The sequence below is a fragment of the Quercus suber genome, unplaced genomic scaffold (genome assembly GCF_002906115.3).
Source record: "Quercus suber isolate HL8 unplaced genomic scaffold, Cork oak 2.0 scaffold_218, whole genome shotgun sequence".
Lineage (NCBI taxonomy): Eukaryota > Viridiplantae > Streptophyta > Magnoliopsida > Fagales > Fagaceae > Quercus > Quercus suber.
The window spans coordinates 254,834-268,163 of NW_027069676.1; the positions used below are offsets into that span (position 1 = coordinate 254,834).

Genomic DNA, 13,330 nt, shown 5'->3' on the forward strand with positions numbered 1-13,330 from the left:
GGATTCGACCCAGAGACATGGGGCAATACAAAGGATGTCATAACCACTAGGTTATCACTTGAACCCCAATCCCTCATTAATACTATATATTGATGAAGATTGACTGTACATGAAAAGTTTTTATTGCCATTTCCAAATAATTTCCACTTATTTAGGAAATTATAGTATTAACTATTTTCCAATACAATAAGAAACAAAGACTCATTCTAAATGTTATAAAACAAATGCATTCAAATTTTTCTTTAGGTAAAAGCATACAAGAAATTCATATAGATATAAGCACAAAAAACATCATGGCAGCAACAAATCTTAAAAAAGAAGAGCCTATAGAAACCTGAAACTGGGGGTAGTCTGGAGCACTAAACACAGTGATCAGCTTCCCCGACTCCACAACATGATCAATGGTATATCCTTCATCCATTCCTCCAAAACCAGTCCTCTTTTCCCTCGCATGAGGGCCTTCATGTGATCTGATGATTAACTGGAATAAAATCAACAAATGATAACCACGATATTAGTTTGAAAATTAAATGCCAGCATGCTTCCATAAAAGATTACAAACACCAACAAATAAACACAAACAAGTACAAAGGACCTTTATAAATGGTTTTACTATGGAGTTACAACAAACAATTACCAAATGTTGTATGTTGCTTCATTTTCAACAGCAACAGACAGTTTCATTCATGTAAAGAAAGACAGACTGCAAAACTCTATTTTGGATATAAATTTTAACCTTCAAATAGAAACCAAAACCATAGAGTGCTATTAAGGGAGCTGCCAATGGACTACAGACCAAATGGCATCTCCCCACAACGCCGCGCCCCCCCCCCCCCCCCCAACACCCACCCACCCACAAGAATAAGGGGTATAGCATGAGATTAGCATTCAATTCCATATTGGTGGGAATTTTATTTACCTATCAAAAGAAAGCCATTAAAGAGTTATATTGTATTGTCCAGAAAAAGAAAAAAAAGTTATGTTGTCTTTTTGCATCAAGTCAGAAGTTGAAAAAAGTATCAGTTAAGATGGTAAATCACTTCAGTAGATCTTGAGCGATAACAAAAAATAGAAGTAAAAAAATAAACACATATTTAAAACTAGGTACTTAATAAAAAGGGAAAGTATTGAGTCAAGAATAGCATAACTGTCAGCCACTAAATTACATTTATATGGAAGAGGAACATTAATGATAATAAGATGTTTATAATATTTTTATTAAATAACATTTATAAACACAAACATTAAAAATATATTCTCATAGATGTTGAATATCAAATTGACACAAAAGATGACCACATTTTTCAAAATTTAATCTTATGTGCAATTGATCAATTTTTAAATAAATAAAAATTTGTTGCTCTGAAATATTCCATTAAGCAATTAGAGATTACCAGTCAAAATAAACCATGCCCATGATGACAGACATCACAAGATATCTGTATCAGCTTAAAAATTAAAATGGTCTTTTAATATAACCTTTAGATTGAACTTTTTGAGGAAGTCTTCAGTGCAATCAGGACCCCACAATAGTCCAATGCCTCGCTCTTTATTCAGAGAAAGACCAGGAGTCATTGATGGGTCTGACCATAGCACATCACCAGGAATCAGATTTAAGCCTTCCCATGGAGGATCAAGAACCGACCTTCGAGCTCCAGATAATTCCTCCAAAGAGCCAAGAGATAATGACTTGGGCTCAGAGTTCAAACTTACTCTACGCCTCTTCTTCCGTTTTGATCTCTTTGATGGGACCAAAGGTATGCTGCGGAAAAGCCCTCCATGAGCGGTATATACACATCCGGCTATAATAGAGGCCAAAGGAAGCTCCTCGAAGCATCCCAAACATTTCCGATACACATGCTTACCACTATCTCCATACTTTGTCAGCACCTCCTTGTCAAAGCCATAATTGGAAGTGCAATACTTGGACTCATGATTTCCACGGAGAAGAAACACTCTATCTGGCATAAAGACCTGGCCAGAAAATCATCCCATAACAACATAAATTCATCAATTACTAGATAATAATTTAAGGAAAAAAAAGTGTCAAAATGCACAAAACTCCCACTTTTACAGATCGAGGGAAGTGATTGGTAGCCATCCTTAACCCTGATTTAATTAATAATTAGACATTTATAGCTTTAACTAAAACAAGCTATACGTATACTGAATATAGTAGAAGATGCTATTATTTGAGAAAGTAAAATGCTAAAGCTACAATAAATTCTACTACATAAGGTTTACAAACTAAAAAACTGACATGTCGATGAATGTGATTGGTGGATTTTAACAACATCAGAAATGATTTATGGATTACTTTTCTGTGACTAGTGACACAGTTTGTAAAGTTCAGGTAGTTTGTAGTATCCATAACATCACTCTTTGCAAAATGAACAAGAATCAGGTTTGGAACTTAGACATTTAGCAAACCATTGAGAGGGGAACAGCTTGTTTTAACTAAAACCATATATCTCTAAAAAGAATTTATGATTGAAATAAACAAAGTAAAAAACTTCCTGAATTTGTAATGAAGTAAAGTTAGATTTTTTATTGAGAAGAAAAACATGAAATACCTTCCAGGCCAACAAGAGAAGGAAAGTCTCGAGGCCCCAAGCTCCTCGATCAACATAATCGCCGTTGAATACAAAGAATCGATTTTGAGAAGGAAACCCAGCATGTTTCAATAAAAATATGAGATCATGCAATTGGCCATGAATGTCACCGACAACAACCACAGAGCTTGACTCAACAGGATTGATTGTGATACAATTAGGCTCCTTGTGGAGGATTTTCGATGCTGTAAGAATCAGAGTATCAAAGGCTTGAACTGGAAGTACTAGTGGGAATTCTGAGGCTGGTAGATTCTTGGAAGACCAGTCAAAGATTGATATCAGATTCTCAATCCAATCGACATCAAGCTCACTGTTCTTGGGCCATGTTAGCGTGGGTACTTGTTGTTGTACTAGTAATGAACTAGGATTTTGTTCAGCTATCGATGTTGTTGTTAGTTGTGTGGGTAATGAGTTGGATGGACAAGCAAGAGCACAATCAGTGGTATCTCCTGTGCAATTTCTTCCTCCGCAAATGTAAGTTCACCAGGTTTTTCAAAAAAATATACATAAACAAATTCAAAAAAGCTCTAAATAGAAAAAATTGCTTATACAAAATAATAGGAAAAAAAATCAGTGTATACCTAAGTCAAGCTTTTCAAATTCCAACATCTAGAATTTACGTTTTAAATGGTGGAAAGATGCTACACTTTGATAATCATTGTCATACAATTTTTACTATTTTATAATTTTGTATTATATTTTGGAATTCCCATAGGGTAGTCAAAACAATCAGCATTTGTTAATAAGTATTTAAAGCCATATTTTCCTCTTATTCTTAACTGGTCTCATCTTACTTGAACTATTCCTCTTATTTTTAAATGGTCTTGTCTTACCTAGAAGTGCCCATAATAATCCATGTTATACATAACACATTCCATATACTTATAATTGTTATAAACAAAAATATATTTGTTTCATGCACATAGAACCCCAAAAGATGAGGAGCAACAGAATAAAGCATTTGGAATACCTTCACCAGTTCCACAGCTACTCTTTTCATTTCGAGTGCATTTCAAATATTTGGGCGGAGGAGGCTCTAGCTGCTCAACATTTTTACCGTGTGGCTGCTCAACCCTTGCAACCTCTTGCTGGGGTTTAGGGAGTGAGTGTATCTGGGTTGACCTCGTAGGAAAATGGTGATGTGGTGTGGGTAGGCCAAGGATGGGTATAAATACCCTTGAGGAACCACCAGCCAGGTCCGTGGAGGCAACATTAGTGGTGAGTGTGGCAGACATAGGGGTGGAGGGTAGGGGAAACCAAGGAGCCCCATGAGTAGTGGATGGCTCAATATCGTCATTGGGGGTGAGGGGTAGGGGGGACGAAGAGGCATCATGAGTATAGGATGGCCCAATATCATCATGGAGAGTGGTGGGTAGGGGGGATGGTGGGGTGTCATGAGTAGTGGATGGCCCAATATCATGATGGATCATGCATGGGCGTATCCCAATGTCATCAATGGACAAGCCATAATCAGAATCAGAGTCTATATCCACTGCAGATGGAGGGTATTCATCAGAATCAGAGTGTTCCTGATCATGTGAGCTGCCACGTCCAAAGCCACGCCCTCCACGTCGCCCGCCACGCCCTCCACTTCGCCTGCCATGCCCTGCAACCGGTGTCCTCGTGGAGCTTACAGCGCGAGCACTATCTAGATTGACCCGATTCATCTCACCCACTACGTCGAGGACATCCATGATGTCCTTATAGTTTTCAGAATTTGGTTGGCACCTGCTTAGCATACGGAGCTGGGTGTTAACCTGTCATATAAGAGAGTAGTGTTAGTAGATGGAATACAAACCGTGCAATCGAACACAATTCATAATACAATCAACATTATAATCTTACTATAATGTCCCATTTTACACTATTGCGACTGATATGACATCGAGTGATACGGCGATACCACTTCATATATGAATGATTATATTGCATAACCCCATCAAACACAGGTGCATCGTGGACACGCTGGTCACGACTATCCCATTGCTGAATATACACAGCGTGTTCTTTCCTCCAGTCTTTATCCATCTTCGCCCTCAAGGTTATCCCATGAAGCTTAACTGAAGTGTTAACAATAGGTGGTTCACCCTGCTGCATGCCGAACTGACGTAGGACACGTTCAGGGTGATGAAACTCTACAATCCAAAAACAAATCAGTGGGACAACAGACCTCCATACTCGTTGGCCTGCAGTACAATAAGTGGGCAGGGTACTCAATACCTCCTTATATGGCTCCCAGACAATCTACAATAGCCAATAATAAAAGCAACAGTATTAACAATATATTTACATGAATGATCATAAACATAAAATGAAAAATGATGCCTAAAAACAGGTATGATACCGATGGGCCTGGGTCATAGAAAATGAGGCACGATATGCCTCTAGTACGTGTGTGGGAGTGTTTTTTGTGCACTTTGCCCCTTGCCATCTAGCCAACATGCAGCATAATATGCTCATTAGCTATTTACATAAAACTCATAATGCCTAAGGTGTAATTAAACCATACAAGAATAGTGACACAATAAGGATACAATAGTATGTACCTAATGGCATGAGGACCTAGCGGCAATTCCGGGTCCAGAGCACCTTGAAGTGGTTCCTTCATCTTTGGAACCATGTGTGGGAACCTAGCAAACGCCCACAACTGCACCAAGAGTAGTGCACCACTAATATGCTTCGCCTTCAGGTCGGTGGCGTTGCATAGCTGTCTATACAACCATGCCAAGGCTGCACTACCCCAACTGTATTTCTTGGCATCACTAATGGGATCCAAGAACTGAAGATACAAAAGAGAGATCCGTCCTCCTGAGGTATCCATAAACAAGCTGCCACCCAACAGCTCAAGTAAATAATACCGAGCATATTGTTGCACCAAATCTTCACTGGCATTCTCAGGTAGGGGGGCTCTAAAGTGGACAGCGAGCCATTTTGATTTAATTCTTGTCCCATCTAGCACCGACTTGTTCTGATTAGGCTTTGGTACTGGGGCTGGAGGCTTAACACCAAGTAAGCGTTCACATTCTTCCTCCCAAATCAAGTTAGTCTTCCCTATCACTGGCAACCCCTCTACTGGTAACCCATCATGACCTCCATATCCTGTAAAATAATGGTCATCTCACCATGGGGTAGGTGAAAAGTGTGGGTCTCTGGACGCCAGCGCTCAACCAATGCAGTGATCAATGCATGATCAAGCGATATAAATGGGACACCATATAACCCAGATAACCCGGTCTCGTCGATGTAACGAACAATCTGTGGATCTAGCCGCTGATGTCATAGCAAATCAACAAAGCAGTGTCGACACTTTAATACGCCCGGCATATCCTATAAAAGAAATAACAATGTGTTAATATCATTTACAGTAATAACAATATAATTACTTCCATCAAAAACTAAATCATAAATAGATTTGGTATTTACAGAACAATAACTTGTTTTTTTTTACACATACGTTACCACTAATGAAAACTCATTACTTTATTAGAATATTAGTAATGTGACATATACTCTTTTTTTTTTTAAAAAAGAAAAGAAATTTGAAATAAGCATAACTTATTTTTTACATAAAGACATGGAGATTTTCACAAAAAGAAGACATTAGATTTAAGCATAACTACATCAAACCTTAGATTGACTAGAATGTTACGTGAACTAATTCATCAATACCTATGTTTAGGCGGAAGTTTAAATGAATAGTACTCATTTTTATTTCAAAGAAGAGTGACACATGGCACTAAATAATTATTAGACGATATGGAAGGCTAAGTGAAAAAATTACCCAGAATGTGCCACTTGGTAGGACCTAGGGCTCATATATTTTGTTAAAAGTATCATATCAAGTGAAGTACATACCTCACCCTCATCAGGGCCATCCCAAATCCAAGTGGACCGATGCTCGGCTTGTCTAGTCAAAACACTTCCATCACTAGGCCCAGGATCCATATCTAACACGAATGCAATGAAATGAATTTGTAAGGAGACAACCACTAAAGATTATAAAACTTAAATGCAATGCAGGTGAAAAATTACACACTATTGTAAGGTCCCCGTAGTGATATGTCACATCAATTGTATTTCAGACAACCACTAATGAACATCATACGCAATTATATGCAATGCACGTGAATAATAAGACACATTTGTAACAGCCTCAGTGATAAGACAAAACTTGACTTGTTAGAGCTTTTCAAAAACTTCATCAAAGCAAACACAAAGGAAATTTTTTTACAAACCTGAACTAGGTTTTAAGTTACAAATAAACCATGTGCAGAGTGTATATGTGTGTGTGCTAATCTTTACAAACTGACTTCATTTAAATGCGTGTGCTCATCTTTACACGCAAGGTAGAGTCCTATAAAGATTCACAAAAACAGCAGAAACAAAAAAGATTGAATTCTATCACTAACAATACTGACTTCATGTTGCACAATGATCTATTGTATGGTTAATTTTGTTCCCCTAGCACATATAGATCTCATACTTATTTTACTTTTAAAAGAAAAAAAAAAATGGTTCTTAACTAGTTAAAAATGAAAGCTGATTGTTGACATCTAATATAATTTATATAATTTGTCGCATTGCAGATCCAAAAGGCATTGCAAATGCCCAAAAATAACTTGGTATAGGATTGGCAGAAAAAAGCTCATCAAGTTCATTGGAAAAGAAAGAAAGGGGTGGGGGGTGTTGATTTCGAAAGGCAGTTGAAGACATTATTGGTGATTTTAGATTTAACTGCTTTTAATGGTTTATAATATCTGAAGATTGAAAGAGTAATCTTAAAGAGAACTCCATCATCAAAATTTATGACTGCTCAAATGGATTTGCATCATGAGCTGAGGGTTTCAGTTTTTGTGGAAAGAATCTGATGCATCTAATGGAAATATTAAGGTCTAATGGGAGCAGGTGTGTTATCCTAAGAAGGAAGGAGGGCTAGGCCTTAAAAGGGTGGAAGATTGGAATGAAGCAACAGCTATGAAGCATATTTGGAATCTTTTCACTCAAGCAGGTTCTCTTTGGGTGGCCTGGGTGCATGCTATGTTACTTAAGGGCAGCAGTTTTGGGCTGTCAGTATTCCTCAGAATTGCTCTTGGAATTGGAGGAATCTATTGAAGCTTAGAACTAAAGCCAAGAAACTTGTAAGGCATGAAGTAGGTAATGGAAAAAGCATATTCCTATGGCTGGACAACTGGCATATGGGCCTAGAGTTATCTATGATGCAGCTAGTTCTTTTGAGGCAACGCTCTGCTGTGTACTTAAAGACAAGGAATGGCATTGGAGGTCTGCTAGGTCTGAAGATTTGGTCAAGATTCAAAGTAGACTGCAATTGATAGATCTCAAAGAGAATGATAGAGTAATCTGGACTGCATCTCCTTTAGGGAAATTTGGCATTGCTGCCACCTGGAATCATCTTCAAAGAAAGAAGAGCAAGGTCCCCTGCTGGAGGCTGATTTCATTCTCTGCTGCAATACCAAAGCACAGCTTCATAGGGTGATTAGCAATGAAAGACAGACTCTCAACTAACGTAAGGTTGATACAGTGGGGAAACACTGGGGATAGCCTATGCTCCTACTGCAGAATGATTATTGAAACTAGGAAGCACTTGTTCTTTGAGTGCCCTTTTAGCAAAAGAATTTGGCAAGCCATAATGGAGCTTAGTTTAGTTCCTAGTATGCACTATAAATGGGAGGAGGTGGTCAACTGGGGAATAAATCTCTTCATGATTGCGTATAACAACTCCCAGGCCAGACTTGTTTTCTTTTTCAAAGATGGCCCCGTCTGATAAGGTTCTGCAGAACCAGAACCTATGATAGAGCAGCTGACTTCGAGGGCAGCTAGCCTCCAAGAATTGGGGAAAAAGAGAGAGAGAGAGAGAGAGATAGGAATAGAATGTAACTGACAAAATAGATTATTTCATTGCTTAATTCCCTCATACATCAAGTACTCTCTATATGCTAGTACATGTCTATCCCTTAGCTGTAACTAACAAACATAATAGGAATCTCAACTAACTACTAATAGTTTAGCAGTTATATGGCATAGCAGCTCACTATACAATTTCCTACACTCACTCACTTAGCCAATGATTCTAACATCCACCCCCCCCCCCCCCACCCCACCCCCCTCAAAGCACCTTGCCCACAAGGTGAGGGAATTGTTTTTGTAAACTGTATAAGTTCTCCCAAGTAGCATCATCTTGATTGTTTCATTGCCACTGGACTAATACCTGAGTGATGGTTCTGTTTCGAAGCCTGTGAGACCTCTCTTGTAGCACTGCAACAGGTTCAGGGTTAACAATGCCTTCTGCAGTAATATCTCGTAAGGTAGGAATGGGAATGACTTGCTATCCTAGTTTTGCCTTAAGGCAGGACACATGAAATACAGGATGAATTAAGGCATTGGAGGGTAGGTTCAGCTTGTAAGCAACTTCACCTATCTTCTGCAGAACTTGGAATGGCCCATAGTACTTAGGAGCTAGCTTGCCAAGAGTTTTATGATTAATTGACTTCTGTCTGTAAGGATATAGCTTCAAATACACCCACAATATAGTGTTTAAAAATCTAATATCTTAAAAGTGCAACAATAAAATATAGTCACATACCCTGCACAATATAGTGTTTAAAAATCTAACATCTATGTAACCCTGTGTATCTATTAATGGTGCATGGACCTAATATATGCAGAAAGAACTAGTGCAAGTAGTTGAAAGTTGAAACTAGCTACACCTTGGCCAAAGTGAACCATTTGCAATGTAAAGGAGGCTCAAGTAATTAATATTGGTTACTTTATGGAGGTAAAGGCATCGTCAAAAGGTCAGTTGGAGCAAAAATCAACTCTTAATTACATCTCTAAAGAAAAGAAAAACAGAATTTACCACTTTTTGTTTGATTTTTTTTTTAAAGTATTATATCCTAAAACACATATGCAGTTAACAACAACCAATGCCAAAAGGTATCCTCTAAGCACTACAACTCCTTTAGAAAATCAAAGAATTCTCAAATACCCATTGCAATACCAAACCAAAAAGGTTCAAAACACGGCTAAAAAGCAAACTAGTTTTAGAAATGTTGGTGGAATTGTTAGAAAAGACTAATACCAAATAAATAGGATGAATAACTATTGAAATATAAATATGGGGAAGAAATTTATTCAAGTTGCATGAGCTTATATCAGCTTCTATTCCTAAGATAAACTATATTAACCCTGAACAGTTTCAAATCAAGCTCAAGACAGTTTGAACATGATGCCCAATCATGTGGCACACACAATACAAGTTTGACCACAACTTTACTGCATAATGTAACTCAATCATGATTATATTGCTTCAATGGCTCATTCCTGTGTTCTACAGTTTAGAAACCAAAGGCACACAGTTGAGGAAAAAAATAAGGATAATTATACCAACAGAAAAATCAAACCTGAGCTTCCAATACTTCTTTGAAGCGCTATTTGCTGCAATCAGAAAAAATCAAGCAGATTCCACTGAGAGAGAAAGGAAGCGAGAGGGATCAATGAGGGAAACGCGGGATTGGACGGTACTTTACTTCGACGATATCAAGTTCAATGAAAACTAAGTTTTAAAAAATGGTTATGGGCCGAATTCTTCTCTTTCTTTTTTGAATTAATCATATGGGCTATGGAACCCAACTTTATGGGCCTCCCAAATATCTGATAAATATGGATTGAAGCAACCTAATTACAAACAAATGAAACAAGCTAGTTTAGGAATTTAGCACTTAGATTCATGATTCATCAATAGTTTAATTAGCTAATTTTTAATCTGTAAAAAAAAAAAATTTTATTTTCTTAATAAGATCTTACTCAAGAATATTTTATTCATTAAACTTAAAATGAACCTTTATATCTCACTTTCAAATGGGTTAATTTGTTATAAAATAATTGACTGATTTTGTTACAAGAAATAATTAATCTATTACTATGTAAAATGGTTGTAAATTTATAATAAATATTCCTTCTCTTTTTTTTTTTTTAGTTGAAAACAATAGCTATCCCTTGTTAGGTATAACAACTTTTGGAATTTATATTTTTCAAAAAAATGAAAACTTCTATTTTTACTCATGATACTAGGGGCTAAGGGTTTATTTCACAGTTATGTTATGCTTCTCTATTGGGCATTTAACTATATAAGCGGTATCTTTACAAAATTTCACCCCCAAACCATAAAAAAGGTTCATTTCACCGTTGTGTTATGCTTCTCTATTGGGCATTTAACTATATAAGCGGTATTTCTGCAAAATTTCACCCCAAACCATAAAAAAATGTAAGACTTAGATATAGTACTTAAGTATTGTTCCTTACGTTCCCCTTTTAAGATTCTGTCATGTGGATTTTTGCTCATGGAATGGAAGTGTATTTTTTAATTAAATAACCACATGGCTAAATCTTAAGAGGGGAACTTAAAGAACAGCGCCTAAAATACACCTAAGTTTTGTCCTTAACAAAACAGCTATGGTTGGGAATACATGTCTAAGATTCACAAAACCAACTATCAATTACCAAAAAAAAAAAAAGCCCAAGGCTAGGAGTTCACACTTGAGCTCACAAAACCAGTCATTGAAAAATAAAAAAATATAGGCTAAGAGCACTAAATTCAGCTCACAGCATCAGCAATATATGTCGAAAAAAAATTGTGTAGGCTGAGAGCACAAATTAGTTAGCTCAATGAATAAGCATATTATGCAATGATAATTAAACTCTAATGGAGTTGTTTCAATCCCAATAACTTGATAAAAGAGACATATAAGATTGATTCTCCAGTAATGTTTGAATATATTATAAATAGAAGTGATATGATGTTGGTTTTGTTTACACGATACCAAGTACAGTTTAAAAATGCATGCACAATTTTGGGGTTGGCCGAAAACAAAACATGTATCAAGAGGGAAAAAAAATATAGGGACAATTGTTATCTTAAAAGCAAGTATTTCTCCCTAACTTTTCCACACCAAAAAAAAAAAAGGGAATTTCGCTCTATTCTTCTACCAAAACTACTCCGTCTAGGCTCAAGACATAATCTGAGATTTGAAAAGCGCAGCTAGCAAGGGAAAGAAACCTCTTACATGAATAGCAAACAAAACCATAGAGAAAATACATGCACAATTCAGAATAATGTATTTCATATGTAGCAACTAGTGATTATGAACCTTCCAGAGTAGTTACCATTGATGCCAGGTCCAATTCTTCACCAGAGTCAATCACATTTACGTAGTCAAAAATAAGGATTTGCCTGCATCCATTAAGAAACACTGTCACCACCAAAAAGAAATAGAAAAAAAAAGGAGCAGCTCTGATATGGTCATAACTCAAAACTTGCATAAAACAAAGTAACAAATATGAAATACACAACCTTATGAGAGTGATGGATAAGCGAAAAGAGGTTGTATTAGTTTTAGACGAAGACTTTATCTCCTTGAAATCAAGTACTGTGAAAAAAACATTTCCCACCACTATGGGCCGAATTCTCCTCTTTCTTTTTTTGTAATAATCATATGGGCTATGTGACCGCCCATATGACACAACCTTATGGGCCTGACAATAAATCTAATATGGGTTAAAACAGGCCAATTTGGGAATTTAGATTCATGATACATCAATATTTAATAGTTTAATCTCTTAAAAAAAAATTATTTTGAATTTTATTTTTTGAATAAAATATTTCTTTAAGAATATTTTTTTCATTAAATTTAAAATCAAAATTTATTGCTCACTTTCAAATTGGTTAATTTGTTATAAAATAATTTGCAAAATTTGTTAAAAAAATAATTAATCTATTTCTATCTAAAATGATTGTAATAACTTTTTTTTTGTTGAAAACAATATCTATCCCTTATTTGGTGTAACAACTTTTGAAATTTATATGTTTCGGAAAAAAAAAAAAAAAAAAAAAAAAAAAAAGAAGAAGAAAACTTCCATTTTACTCATATTTTCCAGCTTTTCCATAAGTAACAACTAATTTACAACCAAAACCATGACTACAAAACTATGACTAAATGTTTTTTTTTTCCCACTTATCATTGATGGAAAGATATTTCTTTCACAATTTTTTTTCCTTTTCTTAGAATCTTCTCTCCCAAAGGGCAAAGTGAATCAAATTATTTGTCTTATATGGTATACTTAGGATATGATATCCACTGTGATGGAAAATGGTTTACTTCAACCGTATTAATCTATCATTTTATTTATACTCATGAGGGAATGATAGACATTAAAATACTTTAAAACACATTATTAAGATCATAATACTTACCTATAATGGTCATACCCTATAAAACATAGTAATGTTATAAAATTTTCTTTTATCCAATAATATGTTAAGCGATTAATAACATGTTTATACTATAAGAATGGTAAGGTGGTGCAAACAATTTAGATCATATATATATATATATATATATATATCATTTTCTTCCCTCAAGGGAACGTATTTTGCCATCTTTAATGAAATGACTCTAAGAGCATTAATAAAATGTTATTTTGACACATCAAAAAGTTACTTTATCTATTTTAACACATCACTTAACAATACACCTTACATCATATCTTCTATTCTTTCATCACTTTATTTAAATTTTTTTTTTTTTTGGTAAACTACATATTTGGTATCTATCCTATACACCATATTTCAATTTGGTCCTTAACCTTTTAGTGTCTTGTCAATTTAGTTCATGTTGTTATTTTTGAATAAAAATTGATGACAT

The 13,330-nt window shown here is 35.7% G+C and overlaps 2 protein-coding genes across 3 annotated transcripts; both read right to left on the reverse strand.

Annotated features, from left to right (window-relative positions):
- Nucleotides 1-211: 211 nt before the first annotated feature.
- On the reverse strand, nt 212-10,165 carry LOC112006549 (uncharacterized). 2 transcript variants are annotated; one of them, XM_065779798.1, is made up of 9 exons: nt 10,031-10,165; nt 6,468-6,559; nt 5,159-5,939; nt 4,957-5,043; nt 4,458-4,856; nt 3,583-4,369; nt 2,574-3,061; nt 1,480-1,974; nt 212-481 (listed from the first exon to the last, which is right to left on the reverse strand). In XM_065779798.1, the coding sequence occupies exons 4-9, from the start codon at nt 5,041-5,043 to the stop codon at nt 266-268; spliced, it is 2,472 nt and encodes an 823-aa protein (XP_065635870.1). In that variant the 5' UTR covers nt 5,159-5,939; nt 6,468-6,559; nt 10,031-10,165; the 3' UTR covers nt 212-265. The 2 variants fall into 2 exon arrangements, with proteins under 2 accessions (XP_065635870.1, XP_065635871.1); XM_065779799.1 differs by lacking the exon at nt 4,957-5,043.
- On the reverse strand, nt 5,080-6,557 carry LOC136070208 (protein MAIN-LIKE 2-like). The gene is made up of 3 exons (XM_065779825.1): nt 6,468-6,557; nt 5,768-5,882; nt 5,080-5,711 (listed from the first exon to the last, which is right to left on the reverse strand). The coding sequence occupies exons 1-3, from the start codon at nt 6,555-6,557 to the stop codon at nt 5,080-5,082; spliced, it is 837 nt and encodes a 278-aa protein (XP_065635897.1).
- Nucleotides 10,166-13,330: the final 3,165 nt, after the last annotated feature.